Source organism: Podarcis cretensis, assembly GCF_951804945.1.
Source record: "Podarcis cretensis genome assembly, chromosome: 13".
In the NCBI taxonomy this organism is placed as follows: Eukaryota; Metazoa; Chordata; class Lepidosauria; order Squamata; family Lacertidae; genus Podarcis; species Podarcis cretensis.
In genome coordinates this window covers 32,854,184-32,870,254 of record NC_137182.1, presented here as the reverse complement: position 1 = coordinate 32,870,254, position 16,071 = coordinate 32,854,184, and the positions used below count along the sequence as shown (strand labels likewise).

The 16,071-nt window shown below is 44.2% G+C and overlaps 2 protein-coding genes across 5 annotated transcripts; one reads left to right on the top strand and one right to left on the bottom strand.

The window, feature by feature from the left end:
* Positions 1-26: 26 nt before the first annotated feature.
* Positions 27-5,526, bottom strand: LOC307201417 (toll-like receptor 11). Its single transcript, XM_079950603.1, has 2 exons — positions 5,432-5,526; positions 27-2,950 (listed from the first exon to the last, which is right to left on the bottom strand). Exons 1-2 carry the CDS (start codon positions 5,474-5,476, stop codon positions 89-91), a joined length of 2,907 nt encoding a protein of 968 aa, XP_079806729.1. The 5' UTR covers positions 5,477-5,526; the 3' UTR covers positions 27-88.
* On the top strand, positions 3,180-12,100 carry LOC307201418 (toll-like receptor 12). Of its 4 annotated transcripts, XM_079950605.1 has the most exons (3): positions 3,228-3,278; positions 5,749-5,822; positions 8,595-12,100. In XM_079950605.1, exon 3 carries the CDS (start codon positions 8,649-8,651, stop codon positions 11,472-11,474), a length of 2,826 nt encoding a protein of 941 aa, XP_079806731.1. In that variant the 5' UTR covers positions 3,228-3,278; positions 5,749-5,822; positions 8,595-8,648; the 3' UTR covers positions 11,475-12,100. The 4 variants fall into 4 exon arrangements, with proteins under 4 accessions (XP_079806732.1, XP_079806731.1, XP_079806730.1 ...); XM_079950606.1 differs by lacking the exon at positions 5,749-5,822 and having other exon boundaries at positions 3,180-3,278; XM_079950604.1 differs by lacking the exon at positions 3,228-3,278 and having other exon boundaries at positions 5,708-5,822.
* Positions 12,101-16,071: the final 3,971 nt, after the last annotated feature.

Sequence of the window (16,071 nt, the reverse complement as noted above, 5' to 3'; positions counted from 1 at the left end):
AATTATTTTGCAAGATAAGAAATAAATCTCGTTGGGCAGAAGTTTGTTGGATGCTCACTGCATTGCCAAGTTGGACAACACAGAATGCTTAAAGCTTTGGTTCCTCCCCACCACAGTGTTGCTTCAGTATCTTCCTCAACCTATCCCAAAAGGCAGCCTGGGCAGCTGGCTCCTGAGGCCAGTCTAGATACGCCTTCCTCTTCACCAGCTTTGCCAGACGATGATAGGCTGAGAGACGGTATCTGGAGATGTGTTCCATGAACAACAGGATCAATGTATCCTCTTTCTCAGCCACAAGACGGTATGTGGCCAGGGTCATCTCCAGAGAACACCAGGAGCTGTTGAGGGCATGGTGGCTGATAACACAGATGGTCTTGTAGCTGCTGTAAAGACTCTCCATGATATTGTCCACAATGGCCTTGCCCACCACAAAGTCCCGGTTGTGGAGACAGAGCTTCAGGAAGGGGGGTCCCTTCTGCTCCAGATTGGGCACCAAGTGCTGCAACACCCACTCCTGGTCCTGACTGCTGTAGGACACAAAAGCATCATACTCAAACCTCTGGCCTTTTCTGTTATTCAACAGTCCATGCCACCATGCTCTCAGGATGTAGATCAGGAAAAGAAGCTCTGAGCCGCAAGTGGCTTTCAGGATAGGGAGTGAAATAAGGAGGAACAGCACCGAGGAGGTTGAAACAAAAAGGAGGAAGCCAACATCCTGACTACAGTTCTGCTCAATGAAAGACAGATAGTTGCCTTTCTTTTCTCTCCTTTGGACATCCAGACAGTCTGCATGCTCCAGCCCAAATACATAAATCTCTTTCCTTCTGATGGCCCAGTCAATGAGCCAGGCACTTGAGAAGTCACACCTGAAGGTGACACTGGAAAAATGCAAGTAGCGGAGAGGCATTTGTCCCAGTATCTGATCCTGAATGTCACTGTCAAGTTCCAGGAAGGCCTCCTTCTCTAGCACGAGTTGCTTGAGTTTGCACTTTCTTCTGAAGAACTTTGCTGAGATGTACCTGATGTTGCTGTTCACCATTCTCAGGGCCTCCACCTGGGGCAGATCCATGAAGAGGGACTGCATCTCTGGTGCAGAGGAACCGTAAGGTACTTCAGGCAGGTTGTGCACCTCAAGCAGTTGCAGCTTGGACAGATGAGACATGTTGAAATTCCATCCAGTAGATCTTGCTTCTAACTTATACTTGTAAACAAGCTGCTCCAGCACAGGGAAAAGCAGATGGAGGGGCTTAGAAGAATCACATTCCAAAGCTGGCTCCCAATGCATCAATCGCACATTGGGGAAAAATGTGTTATGAGACAAGTTGTAAAATTCAAAGCAGCCACTTAGAGTCATATTCTGCACTGAAGCAAAGTCAGACTGTGGCGGATTGTATAAGGCAATTGATGAAAAATTTTGCAATACAAGACTTTCTACATTTTTCGCTGAGAATCTCAGCGTTTCTTCCCCTTCCTGAAAATATGGAAAGCCTATTTGGAGTTTTCTCAAAAAAGCCAAATCCTGGAATGAATCGCTTTCAAACTGTGTGATGGGATTGCCACACAAGTCTAAGGAAACCAGACTGGACAGTTTATAGAAAGAGGCATTTGCAAGGTTGCGTAATCGATTGTTTCTCAGATTTAAAACCTTAAGGTGGCCAAGTCTAGAGAAGGCAGATACTGGAATGTTCTCAAACCCACAGTCATTGAGTGAGAGTGTCTCTAAGTATGGCAGGCAGGAGAATACTGTAGATTGGGGACTTTTAAATCTGTTACCAGAGAAATCAAGAATCCTCAGCCGGGAGTTAAAGTTCATCTTCTCATACTCCAGTGGGCAAAGGTTCCAGTAAAGATTATTTCCAGAAAGATCTAACAGCTGGAGATAGAAGAGCTTATACAGAAGCAAGGGATCTACTTGCTCCATTTTATTATCCTCAAGTACCAAATTCTCCACAGAGTAGCAGCCAGGAAGCTCTTCACTGTTGAAGTTTTTGTAGTAATTCAATGAAAATGACAGAGATCGGAGGGAGAAACGGGAGGCCAGAGCACAGACCTGAAAAGTCTGGTTCTCATGCATGTGGTGTGTCTTCTCCAACGAAAGTGTGTCAAGTTCTTTTATTTCTAAGGATAGAAGCTCACTGAGTGCCAGAGGGAAATGGCTCAGCACCAGGGACTGAAGTGAGCTTTTGTTCTGAGAATAAAGACCTGTTCTTTCCTGTGATTGAGAAGATGGGACCCTAGAGCTTGAGAAGTTAGGATGTTGCCTCAGATACAAAGAGTGGGGAAACCTCCCTATTTCACAGTTATCTACAGACACGTGAGGCACTGACTGCAAAGATGGGAAAATGCTGAACAGCTCTGAAAATTGGTCTAAGCAGCATCCAGAAATGGAAAGCGATTTTAAGTGACTTGGAAGATTTATCCCTCGCTGTCCTGTGAGATAGATGCCCTTCATGTTCAAAGTCTGCAGTTGCTCTAATTGGTGGAAGGCTTGAGTTGGGATGGAGCTGTTGCTGCAGCCTGTATCTGAGTGGTGGATTGATAAGTATTGTAGCTTGTCCAGGCCCAGGAAAGCCCTGGGTGAGATAACAGGTGCCTTCAAGTTGATGCTCAGGTGATTAAGTTCTGGAAAAGACGAGAAAGCTCGTTCATAAATGACAACACTCCCGGAGAGACAAAGGGCACTCACCAGCTCAGGAACAGTAGCCAGATCTTCTTGCAAGGAGGTGACATTGCTACAGAATGCAACCAGACCTGCATCTGAAGCAGAGAGACAGAGGGATAGGGGTTCAGATGTGTGTGGTCGTAGCCAGCCCTCAGTGATCTGACATTTGCTGGTGAGTGTTGCCTTGCAGAAAGGTGGGCTCAGAAACAGGAAGAGCAGGAAGATGCTGGCCACTCTTCTTGCTTCCAATTTATTCCAGCAGCTCCTCTGAAAAGGGCTTCCATCTCTCTGAAAGATATTTGGGAATCATACATTGTCCATCTAGTGATCACTGTTTTTTTTTTTTTAAGAAGAGGTACTTGCGGTGATCAAAACTGCCTACTGTTTGACATGCAGACACTGGTACCTGGTATTCTGCAATTTGCACTGGGGAATGCAGGGAATCTTTTCACAGAGGCACACTTTTTATACACATCTCTAATGTAATGTTAGCAACATTATAAATCTTGACACTTGGAACTGAATTTTGGAATGAATGCTAAGTGAAGGCTTTGCTAAAGCTTCTGCATCTCTTCAAAGAAGAAATACAGTTCCCAGAATCTCTTTGCTAGGGCAGGTAAGTGCTTGAAACTATTTTATATGTAGAGTGTTGTCACACTCTTATCAGTTGGTCTACTCACTTCACTTTATTCTGAAGCCTTTTAAGAGTCTTGAATTAATATGTATACATTTGGATTAATATTAGAGATCAGGTGCATACAAATTCACTCATGTATCAAAAAGCATGGGAATTTGAGATTAAGGTGCCCATCTTATGTATCATGGAAACATTAAATATGTACCACAGTTTTATATATTGTACTTGTTACAACTTGGCTCCATGAAAACAACCTTTACCTTGGTCTTTCCACCCCAATTTTCTTTCTTTAAAGTTTGGGGAATAACTGACCTTGTACTGTTGTTGTTTAGTCATTTAGTCGTGTCCGACTCTTCATGACCCCATGGACCAGAGCACCCCAGGCCTTGTATTAGTATCCCTTAATTATTGAGGGAAGCCGTTTTGCCCTTGCTCCTGAAGTTTCCTCAGTACCTGGTGGCTGCTGCTTCTAGCAACAGACATCTCAATATATCTTTAATTCTGCCCTGAGTTATTTGTATAGGTGAATAAATGGACAGGTTCTCCTGTACAGCTTCATGTAAAGTTATGCACAGAAAGGCAACTTCCTCACACAATTCAGGACATCTTTGTTGATGTCTATAAGGCAGCACTGTGTTTACCTCATGTGGCATGAATGTCAAGACTTTCTTTCCTGATGGCCCATATTTAAAGTCTAAGACCAGCATTAAAACACCCACCCACCACAGCTATAAAGAGTTCATTAGGTAGTAGAAAAACACTGGTACAGCCTTATAAAATACATGCTTTCTATCTTATACACAAATTTGGTCCTGCATGTATAAAAAAGCAATGTAACCCTAAATAGTTAAAAGCAAGTGAATATATTAGAATGACAGTGTAGGGCACTGTTGAGCATTGCTCAACTCCCATTAGCCTCAGCTAGCATGGCCAATGGTCAGGGATAGGATCTGTACTCCAACAATATCTGGAGGGCCACAGCTTCCCTATCCCTGGTTTGCAGGAACTCTCTTTGTATGTGAAGGCCCACAAAATGTCAGTTGTATGAACCATGGGAGTGTGGCTGTGCTCAGCATACTCCCACATTGTGTCCTGGGCTGACCCATATTCAGGGCCGTCTTTAGCATATGTGCCACCGGGGTGCACAGATCCGCCCAGCGCCCCCAAATTTAGTTATGTTTGCGTGCACAGCACTGTTGAGAATGACAAGCGCTATCATTGAGTTTGACAAGCGCGCCGTTGTGAATGACAAGCGCCACCGCTGGCGTGGCACGTCTTTGGTAAATGAGCGCACAAAGTCAAACGTCCTTTAGTGAAACAGTAGGTATACATTTCGGTAATGCCTAGGAATATATGTATTCTGTTTTTCTAGCTTGATTAAAATTCTTTATTATTTCATAACAGGTAGATAGTTAAGAGCTTAGGTGGCTTCAGCGGCAGGTGCCTGGCGCCCCCCTGAATTCGGCACCCAGGTGTCCCGCACCCCTTGCACCCCTGGGTAAAGACAGCCCTGCCCCTCTTCAGTACTGTTTATGCATTTGGTAGGTGCAACCTACCAAACTCATGACCTGCGATGTGGAGGTGGGATGAATATGTGTGGACCAGCTCTCTTGGCTCATGCAGTTAACATTATGTGGGCCTGAACACTCAAATAGGAAACTGGAGAACCTGTTGCTTTGCCCCTTCTTTTTCAGTTACTCATTGACAAAGTGGTGATAATTTGGTGGGTTTGGGTGAAAAACTGAAGCGGTTGAGGCACCTCAGACACTGTGTGTATGAGACACGGCTTGAATCCTGTCCCTGGTCTAATCACTTGGTGCACATCCTAGAATCATTTTGAAATATGACCCAGCAGCAGATGAGCAACTATTGTTCCATGGCATTGTCACCATACAGACCATACCATATGCACACAGAGACAAAGACACACTCCTCTCCTGAAAATCACACCATGATGTCCTTTACCTCTAAGATGTTCATTTGAACCCTCTAACAATACCCATTCAAATGGGGGAAAGTCAGCTTTTATCTGTGTGGGTTCTCCAGGTTCCACAGAATACATTGCTATGAAATTATAAGCCCATTGAAAACTAACCTAGAGAAAAAGGGAGAAAAAAGCCAGTTAGCAGTACCTCTTTGCTTCGCCATCCTGGTGCTAGAACTGCATGTTTAGCCATTCTCTTTTCCAGTATTTCTTTCCCTGCTCCTCAAGCTAACTTCTCTCCCTAAGTCTCATACAAGTAGTATCTCTACTGGATAAACTTAGTTACAAAGGGTATAGCAGATCTCACTACTCACTACTCCACTTCAGGACACAATTCCTCTTTCACTCTTACTACAAAACTGCATGCAACTTTCACATGCAAGTTAAGGCAGTAATTTAAAAACTGGAACTCTATGCAGAAGTGAGAATTTACTAGAATTGTGCCTTTCCTACTTCCTCATCTAGAAGAAGCCTTTTTATGTGTTTTCCCTTTGCAAACCACAACTACATGAAGCGTCTTTGCATGTTGCTGCTTAGAGGTAAGTGACTTATGAACAATGGTCTTGCACACTTGTGGATGGGAATCCCCGCACACCACAGGTTGTCATTTGGACAGATCTCATGGGGCATTCAGCTAGGAACTGTTATAGAATAGAAAGGGTGGAAAAGCTTGGTGAAGAACAATGCTCTATAACTTGGGCTTGGACAGTACGGCCAGATGAGAGCAAAGGGTTAGGGATGGGTTGACATGGGCTTTGCATGTAAGCAAGCTGTGGGAAAACACTCTGAGATGAAAGAGTGGTGTTGAAGGAAGCCTTGATATAAAGGAAGAGCTTCTTTGCAGTGGTATGTATGGCTTAGGGACGGAACTGGGAATAAGTCATTAGATTCTGGAAGATGTATGAGGCAATACCAGAACTCGCCCTTTCTGAGGTCCCAAAGGAGGACTTCTGGGTGACCCTGAAAGAAGTTATGTACTGTGGCTGTCACTCTGGACCTATTTAGACACCCACTTTCCTAAGGAGCAGGAAGTTTCATGAGCAAGCCGTTTCCTTTGGAGGAGAGATCACTGGAAAAGCACTTTTGCTGCTTCTGGCTGCTCATTTCTCTTTCTAAAGGAAGATTATGGTTCAGTGCCCCAGGATGGTTGCTTGATTGCTTTGCTCAATGGGAGCTAATGATAAGGAGATATTTGAGGACTGACAGTTGCTTCTACATTACTGGAACCACCATCCTTTGTTTACACATTTTTATGGCACATCTGAACAGTGTCACTGCCATAGTGTTGATGTCTAGTGTTTTCCTGTATGGAATATTCTTTTTTAAATGCAATTAGTGACAATGTTGTTCTGCAAGAAAACACAATTGCAGGACCAACTGCTGTTGAGGATTTTTAGAACTCCCATGCCTTTAATTCTAAATATCCCATGTGCAGGTCTCACCCATTTCATTGATTTGTGCTTTCTCCTGATCTGTAATGAATCGGTTACTGGTTTCCTTGCATATGGTTCTTTCTGTTTGTAACAAAATAGTACAATTTCACTATTACAAAGAGAGAGAGAGAATAAATGAGCAGTTGAAACTTCCACCCTTCATAGGGGAACAGAAACTGGTGCTGGGACAACTAAGGGTTTGTCCACTCTTCTGCTTATCCCATGCCTAGAAAGTGTGGGTCCAAGCAGTTCTTCATTTATCCCATATTTCTGGGCATGGGTCTGACTGATTTTCCATTTGCCCCACTGCTTTCCTCTGGAAAACCCACTGTTTACCTCTAGATTGAAGCAAATGTCAATCCCAAGAAAGCTTGGTTGATGTTTGCTGCAGTTCAGTGGTATGCAGTGGCTTTCCACAGAAAAGCTGATGAGCTTTAAGAAAGACTATTGAAGATGCAACTAAAAGGACATTTACCAATCTCATGGCTGTGATCAAGAGAAAGAGTTAAAATGAAAAGGACTTGCAGTCAGCCCATTTGCAATTAGGACCAGAAAGGGGATCTGCCAACCAGGACTTAATAGTGAATATTATAGAAGGCTTCTTAATTGTGTAGAAAGGGATGCATGTTGATGAATAAAATGTAATATTACCTTGAGCTGTGTAGAACTTTTAATTTCACCCATGTAATTATGGGAAAGCAATGTCTCAGCAGCACTGAGGGGCTTTAGTATAGAAGCAATTTTTTGTGTTTTAAAGAGCATTACTAGAACTTGGGAAAATTACACCTCTCCAGCTCTGAGAATGGGGAAGATGTAAGGCATTTGTTTGTGAAGAAATAGTTTCTCTTTTTCATTTTGCAGTTTTGAAAGAGGGAGACTATGTGTACAGAGTTTGTATTTGGAGTCAGTTAAGACTGGGGGGCGGGGTGCAACCTGGAAGGCTGCCTTGAAGGGATCCTCAGGGATCTTCTGCCTTGTGATTCTTGGCTTCCAATTACTGTATACATTTTCCATACATTGGTAAATAAAAAAAGAAAGTGCTCCAAACACTGAAACATTGTAAATATTACAAAATGCCTGTGGTCTCTCACCCAAAGGTACTCAAATCTAGGTAGAGATGCCTTTGGAACTATCTGGTACTTAAAACTCTCTCCAGGCCACACCCTTCATTGGCTCTGCTTCACAACGCTTTTGCCTGGCTAGGATTGTTCTTGGGCTCTGATAATAGCTGCTTACCTGAATCAAAGGTGAGTGGTGGTTGCAGCCTCTTTGTAGCAGCTGGCCATTGGGTCCTCCTCTGGTCAGCTGCTATGAATGGCAGTATAGCTCACCAACAACAAATGTGAACTGCCCAATCAGGAGTAGGTTGGGGGCGGAGCCTGGGCAGTGGACCAGAGTGTGGAAGTCTTCATTCTGGTCCACCCCCTGGAAATATAAGCCGACTTCACCCAAGTATGGTACATTGTCTTGTCCCATTTGTTTAAATGTATTGTTGCCTTCACTCACATTCAGTGTGGGGTGCTGTGAGTGGGTCTGCAATGCCTCTTGCTTGTCTGGATGAAGGATAGAGCTGTTGGCAGGTGTGTGTGTTAAACTAGCCGACTGTACAAAGGTTAAAATTTACATTAGTTGCCCCACCCATCACTGGTCCTTGGAAGGTTGCCCAGAATGAAACATCCCCCACTCAAGTACTAAACTATTAAATTTCAAACTGTGTTCAAAAGAACAGAGACCTCCTGGGCTTCTTTGAAAGCTGATTAGATTCCCAATGGAATCTAATGGCAGACAAGCTTTCATAGAGGAAAGATGACTAATGATGATGGTGGTGATGATGTTGCTAAACAAAGTGAACTCAAACTGTTTGTTTTTCTTTGCCAGGTTACTTGGCACCTCTAAGGTGATCCAAACTCTTCAGTTGTGGAAAGGAGGCCAATGCAACAGAGAAGAACAATGCTGGCCATCTTGATGCTTTTTTCCTTGGGACAACCTTTCTCTCTTGCTTTGATGAACCTAAAATGCTATACCATTGAAGGGTCACTGATGCCTTATGTGGTGCGTCGCTTTCCCAGCTGCTCTCCACCTAATAGCACCAGGCTGATAGTGAACTGCCAGAATGTATGTTCCTTGCCAGAAGACATCATCACCGTCCCCAAGGAGGTTGAAGCACTCTGTCTCTCAGGGGACATTAAAGTCTTGGAAGCTCAAACCTTCCAAGCTTTTCCAGAACTCCACTATCTGAGACTCGTGATAAAGAAGGATGTTGTTATCTCACCCAGGGCTTTTATAGACTTGAATAAATTGCAGTACCTTTTCATCATATTCCAAAATCTTCAGCCTTGTTCCAAACTCATCGACATTTGTGAAACCTTCTTCCCTATGCCCTCCCTTCAAACTCTGGTCCTAAGTGATGTCAGTCCCACAGGAGGAGATATAACACTGTCTCATCAACTCCAACTGCTCTCTGTTTCTAGATGCAGCTTGAAACACGTTTTGGAGCTGCTCCACTTCTTCCTCTCATTGAAGTCATCACCTCAAGGGTCTGTAAATCAACTCATGCCAGATTCCTTTTCTTCCTCTTTGTCTCAAAAGCAGCATCCTAGCAGCTTGGCTCCTGCTGTCCCTACCTCATGGTCTCAGAAAGAGGGAAAGAGTCCTGAAGGCCAAAACAGATGTTTTCTCCAGAACCTAAGATGGAGCTTTTCCCCTCTGACTCTGGGTGAGATCCTAATATTAGCATTAGAAATAGAAAAACTTGACTCCCTTTCACTGGAAAACACCAACCCAAGGTTCAAGAGCCAGACCTTCCCAGTCTGTGATTTGGCTTCCCGTTTCTCCCTCTGTTCTCTGTCACTGTCCCGGATATTTTTCAAAACCTTTGATGCTGTAAAGTATGATGCCTGCCGCTCTCTGGAGAAATTATCACTTGTGCGGAACCAACTAGAATATGTAGATTCTTTGATTCTATACAAAATGCCCCAGCTCCAGCTTTTAAATCTTTCTCTAAATAACCTCCACTGGGGCCTGTGCCCACCAGTGTATAAGAGGATGAATTTCACCTCTAAGCTGCAGATTATGAATTTCTCAGGAAATAATGTCAGCAACCTCCAAGCCTACGCCTTTTCCTGCCTGCCATATTTACAGGAGCTCTTACTCTATGCCAGCAATATTGAAAGGATAGATTCAATGGCATTTTATGGACTTCATCAACTTAAGGTACTCAATCTGGAAAACAACTACATTATTCATTTGACAAATCATTCCTTTTCTTCCCTCTCCAGGTTGGCCTTCTTGAACCTAAGGCATAACCCAATTGAAGTGCTGACAACATACTTCTCTCAAGGTCTCAATATGCTGAGAGAACTACAATTTGGTTTTATAAATTATGGTGACCTGGATGTGGGCTTTTCAATCCCTGGCCTTGAAAATCTTGAACTTCTATCCAAATCCAGAGTTAGATTTAGAAGACAAAGCATGGAGATGTTTTCCACTTTGGAGAAATTAACACTCAAGTGTAATCAGCTTGAAGTGGACTCATGCAAATCGCCCTTTTTCCCCAAAGTAAAGGAACTTTATTTGTCAGGATTCATTTTTTCCTGTAATACCTCTAGGCCATTTTTCCATGATTTCCCTCTCCTAGAAAAACTTCACCATAGTGTTATCGTACAGGGTTCTTACAGGGGACACTTCAACTTTTCCCATTTATCAAACCTAAGGGTCTTGGTGGTTTTTAACCTTGCAGATGCAATTAAAGATATTCCTAAAGCTGATGCCCAGTATCTCTTCCAGAACCTCACTCACCTGGAGGTATTGCACTTGATGGAATCGGGCCTGGAATATGTATCCCCTGTTTTATTCCGGGACATGAAGAGTTTGCAGCTTCTTGTGTTGCAAAGTGAATTAATCCTTACCCTAGATGCTAGTTTTCAGGATCAAATGGGGCAACTAAGGTACTTTTACCTGAACGCAGGCAACTTTGGGTGCTACTGTTCCAATGCCTGGTTTGTCGGCTGGGCTTCAGGAAAGAAAGACCTTTTTGTATCTATTGTACACCCACTGAGGTGTCAGCAACTGACAACGGCATTGAAATCCCAGAAGTTCTTGCAATTTGTTGAGCAAAATTGCATCCTGAAGATAGACTTCATTCTCTTTATGGCCACTTCCTCTCTGATCCTCTTCCTCATGTCATTCCCATTGATTCATGTCACCTGTGGTTCAGAGCTCTTCTTCCTCATCTACATACTACGAGGCTGGTGGCATAGACTGTGTGGTGAAATAGGGAAAGGCAAGAGGTTTGAATATGATGCCTTCGTGTCTTACTGCAGGCAGGACCAGAATTGGGTCCTTCAGAACCTGGTACCCAACCTAGAGCGCAATGGTCCTCCCTTCCTGAAGCTCTGTCTACACAGTAGGGACTTTGTGGTGGGCAAGGCTATTGTGGACAATATTATGGACAACCTCTACAGGAGCCGGAAGGCCATCTGTGTGATCAGCCCACACTCCCTGTGCAACCATTGGTGTTCTCTGGAGTTGAGCCTGGCTACGTACCGACTCTTGGCAGAACCAGATGACACACTGATTCTGGTGTTCTTGGAACGCAGGTCCAGGTATCAGCTTTCATCTTACCATCGGTTGGCCAAGCTGGTAAAGAAGAAGACCTACATAGACTGGCCTGAGAAGCCAACAGCTCAGCTTGTCTTTTGGGATAGGCTGAGGAAAAGCCTTAAGCAGCCCTGTGGTGACGAAGAGGGGGCAATCTGAAGAAAGTGCTACTTTAAATCTCTGAACTGTAGTTATAACTGCCAAATCTGCAAGATTAGGACATTTATTCTATTCAGGGCCATCTGTCATTTCCCCCATGCCCCCCCCGAAATAGCTTCAAAGTATTTTCTATATAATGTTTGCTCCATGTTTGTTTCCAATATTTCAAATGAAGATATAGCTGGGATAATGCCATGATTACTTAATAATGCCCCCCAACCCATTCTTTCCTGATGTCTTTTAGCTCTCCTCAGAAAAAAGGTAGTTGAAACTTTGCTTACTATTTTTTTTTTAAGGGTTAAAAAATCTTAGATTTTGAAACTGAATCCTGAACTTGGGTAGACTCTATAACAAGATCAGGCGAAGCGAAGCTAAGGGCCAGTTACAATGATCAGAGTAAAGTGGTAAAGCTTGGCTTGGATGAGACCTCTTCAGAGGAACCAATGAGCCTTTCTCCTATACGAAGTACCCTAGGGAATCAGTTATTTGTACTGGAGATAACCCTGAAGAAAATTAATTTCTTAAACAGTGTCATGCAGTGTCATGTCTCTGAAAACACACATCCACAGCTGTTTCCCCTCTCCCAGCCAGTGTTCCAGAAGTGCACCTCACAAACACAGATCTAGAGAACCTTGTAAAAATAAAAGCAGAAAGGAAAGGAGAAATCTTCCACTTCCAGACCTCTTCTACTGCAACCCTTCATGTGAGTTGCTTAATGTGGACAACAAAACCTGAAGTGACACACTCACTGCCTTGTTTCCTGGAGATATGGGAGTCTTACCTCACATATGAGAAGGCCTACTGCCATCTTCTGGCACAAAATAGTATAAAGTCTTTATTAGCAAAGAGTGGGCAAGAGGAATGTTTGTCTCACACAGGGCAATTCTTAAATTCTTTGGTTCATAGTGAACACTTGGTAATCTCCCCAGGCCTTGTCTGAAGCTGTGCTATGCCAAAATCTCCCTTCCATTCCCCCCTCCCACCTCCTGTGAAAGAAGTTTCCATTTCTGTCCCTTTGCCAGGGCACCTTTGGATTTGGGTGGGTGTGGGGTTTTGAGCTTATCATTTCAGCTAAAGTTGGTGTGAGTGTGGGCATCTTTCCAGCCAGTATTTCTTCACCATTCTGCGACCTCCCTGGTTATCTCTGCTTCCAGACCTGGAAAAGACTCACAAGAGGAGTTACCTCATGTCTTCCTCCAGACTTTAACTGTAGCATGGGAACCTGGGAAGGATGCAGAATGCAGTGCACTGGTGATATGATTTGTGGAAGGAAAGAAAGGACTCCTTGGTGTTACAGGAATTTTTATAATGATTTGGGGTGGGGTTGCCCCTCCAGCACGCAGTGTGTACCCCCCCCCCTTTGTTCACAAACAATGTCTCCTCAAAGCACCACATAATGCACGACCAACGTTGTTCTGCTCTGGGAAAAGATGGCTACCGAAGGGGGGACTTGGGAAACTGGTAAAAGACAACCATAATTCCTGAATCCTGGAATCAGGTGCACAGCAGCCTCCTGCATAAGAGATAATCACTGGCATCCTGGCAAATGGGTGCCAGACAGGTAGTCATCCTGTGGACAATAGCAACCCATCCAGGAATGGATTAGTTCAGGGGTCAGCAAACTTTTTCAGCAGGGGGCCGGTCCACTGTCCCTCAGACCTTGTGGGGGGCTGGTCTATATTTTGAAAAAAATTAAAATGAATGAATTCCTATGCCCCACAAATAACCTAGAAATGCATTTTAAATAAAAGCACACATTCTACTCATGTAAAAACACGCTGATTCCCAGACCATCTGCAGGGAGGATTTAGAAGGCGACTGGGCCGGATCCGGCCCCCAGGCCTTAGTTTGCCTACCCATGGATTAGATTCTTGGTCAGGAGAAAGAGATGTGATTAACTTGGTAGGGGAAACCAGGAACTTGTAAATACTTTTTTTGTCTTACTTGATAGGTATGAGGTGGAGGTCAAGGGAAGATGGGAGCAAACCTGATGCTCAGGTTGCTGTCACCAGACTCTCCCAATTTGTGATGTATTTGTGATGTATGCACGATGTAATTTTAGGAGTGTTGTGGGTATCTTTGTAAAACTGATAAAAGTGGGATTCAGGTAGGTAGCAGTGTTGGTCTGACGCAGTAGAAATAAATTTAAAAAATAAAAAATTGTCCAGTAGCACCCTAGAGACCAACTAAGTTTGTTCTGGGTACAAGCTTTCATGTGCATGCACACTTCTTCAGATAAGTGTGCATGCACATGAAAGCTTATACAGTGGTACCTCCAGTTCGAACTTAATTCATTCTGGAGGTCTGTTCTTAACCTGAAACCATTCTTAACCTGTGGTAACACTTGAGCTAATGTGGCCTCCCACTGCTGCTGCGCACCCGCCGCACTATTTCCATTCTCATTCTGAGGCAAAGTTCTTAACCCGAGGTACTACCTCCAGGTTAGCGGAGTCTGTAATCTAAGTGTTTGTAACCTGAGGTGTTTGTAACCCAAGGTACCACTGTACCCAGAACAAATTTAGTTGGTCTCTATGGTGCTACTGGACAATTTTTTAATTTTTTGATTTATTTTGATAAAAGTGGGAGCCATCCTTTGTTCTGGGCTTCTTCCTGCTTCACCCAGTCCTTTAAAATAAAAACCAGGCCTACTGGCTGCTGTTTTGCTTCTATATTCCTGGCTGGTGTCTTTGCTTGGCAATCCAAGTGAGCCCAAGGATTTTCCTACAACATTGGCCACCTCAAAAGTAAGGGTAGGCATGGCAGAAACAACAACAACCCTGCTCTCTACCCACGAGAATTTGACTAAAGTTTCTTTTCCCCTTTGATAGGTTTCTTTTCTCATTGATCAGTGGAGAATGGTATAAAACAAATGACACACAACTGTAGGAGAATGGTTTGAGACAGAACTGGTTTGAATGGTAGGCTGGAATTCTGTGCAGTTCTGTCAGGTCTATTCCTTGGGCTGTGCCTCCACAAAGACATTCATGTTGACGTAGATGATGGATTCCATGTGTGTGTTAGTGTCACACATGAGCACCTTCCATTTTATGCCTCTGAAATCTATCTTGGTGTTTCCCATCCACACTAGTAGTGGGTGGTGCTTGATGGGATATATTCATCCTGAATGTTGTTGCCTCCTGCCCTCGGTTAGTACTTTCCCACCCAAAGTCCCAGAAACCTGAGGCTAGTTGTGGGCATTTGTTTAGCTGGGTGTGTCAGGGAACTGCCATCGGAGCCAGAGGAGGAGGGAGGGCTCCAGAGGGATGCCGGAGAGCGTCCCAGTAGGGAGAGAGGCAGCCCATCTGCTGGGGAAGGAAATCAGCATAGCACCAGTGGAGAAGGGGGGCAGATGGGGGAATCAGCGAGGGGGCTCCATGACTCCTCTCCGGAGACCAGCGGGGAGAGCACGGGTCCTCCGCTGCCCACACCCTCCCTGCGCAGAAGACTTCCACGCAGGGAGAGTAGGAGGAGATTAGGCGTCAAAGAACTTCTTTGCTGGAAGAAGTTCAAGAAACGCCCACTGACGGATTCTGCCACCGATTGAGACAGCCACGGATGGGTGGCTGTCCGGACAGAAAGGGTTCACCCAGGTAACCCAGCCAGGTGTGGCGATGACTTACGCACGAGCAACCCCTAGAAGCATTACAGGGTGCATGGCTTTAATTTTTAAAAAGGAAAAAATACAAAGTTTTCCAATATACCACGTTTGCATAAAACCACAGTAAAAAAAAAAAGAAATGAAATGAAATATGTGCATTTCTCAAGGCCAGGCAACAATTTGGAGGAGCTGGCATGAAAAGCTGCCATTTCCTTTTCCTCCCCCTTTCTTTTCTCACCTCACCCTACTGGTGTCTTTGTTTGACAATCCAAGCCATCCCAATTTCTGATTTGATCCCAGAATTTCCCGCTTTCCCTATTTTCATCAGAGAAATGTGGGAGGGCATGGAGTTATGTGACCCTGGAGCCAAGGAGATATGCAACTATACAATCTTTAGAAGAGATCTGAAGGCAGCCCTGTATAGGGAAGATTTTTAAAAATGTTTAATGTTTTATTATGTTTTCATATATGTTGGGAACCACCCAGAGTGGTTGGGGCAACCCAGTCATAAGGGCAGGATACTACTACTACTAAGATGATGATGGAATAAGACATCCCTATTTTCATCAGAGAAATGTTGGAGGGTATGTGTTCATCACTTCAGAACATCTATAACACCAAAGTTACAGAAAGAGAGAACTGTTGTTCCGGAAAGAGTAAGCTTATTTAATAATGACTAGTAAAGGCCCTTCATCATAAGGCTAGTCAAGTCTTTGAGGGCTTCACCAACAAGGAAGGCCAAGAGGTGTGTGTACGTAGCACCATCTAGTAGAAGACCATTCCCACTAAGAGGGGCGCTTGGATGCACAGGGGTGTTCATTCCCACTGTTAATGGTCGGTGTGGCTTTGGATGCTGATAGCCTGGGAGTGAAGCCAAAAGATTCCGGAGCCATGAGCTCTGAAGAGATGACCTCAGAGCACAAGAGGCCCTGTCAGTCGGCAATGGCAGCAGCTGGCTATACTCAGCTGGCAGTTGAAAAAAGGATCCTAAAGGGAGTT

Coding starts and splice junctions, on each gene's coding strand:
- LOC307201417 (XM_079950603.1), bottom strand. CDS start 5,476: ATGGCTAAACATGCAGTTCTAGCACCAGGATGGCGAAGCAAAGAG. Junction 2,951..5,431: donor CAGGATGGCGAAGCAAAGAG/GTACTGCTAACT, acceptor AATATCTTTCAG/AGAGATGGAAGCCCTTTTCA.
- LOC307201418 (XM_079950606.1), top strand. CDS start 8,649: ATGCAACAGAGAAGAACAATGCTGGCCATCTTGATGCTTTTTTCCTTG.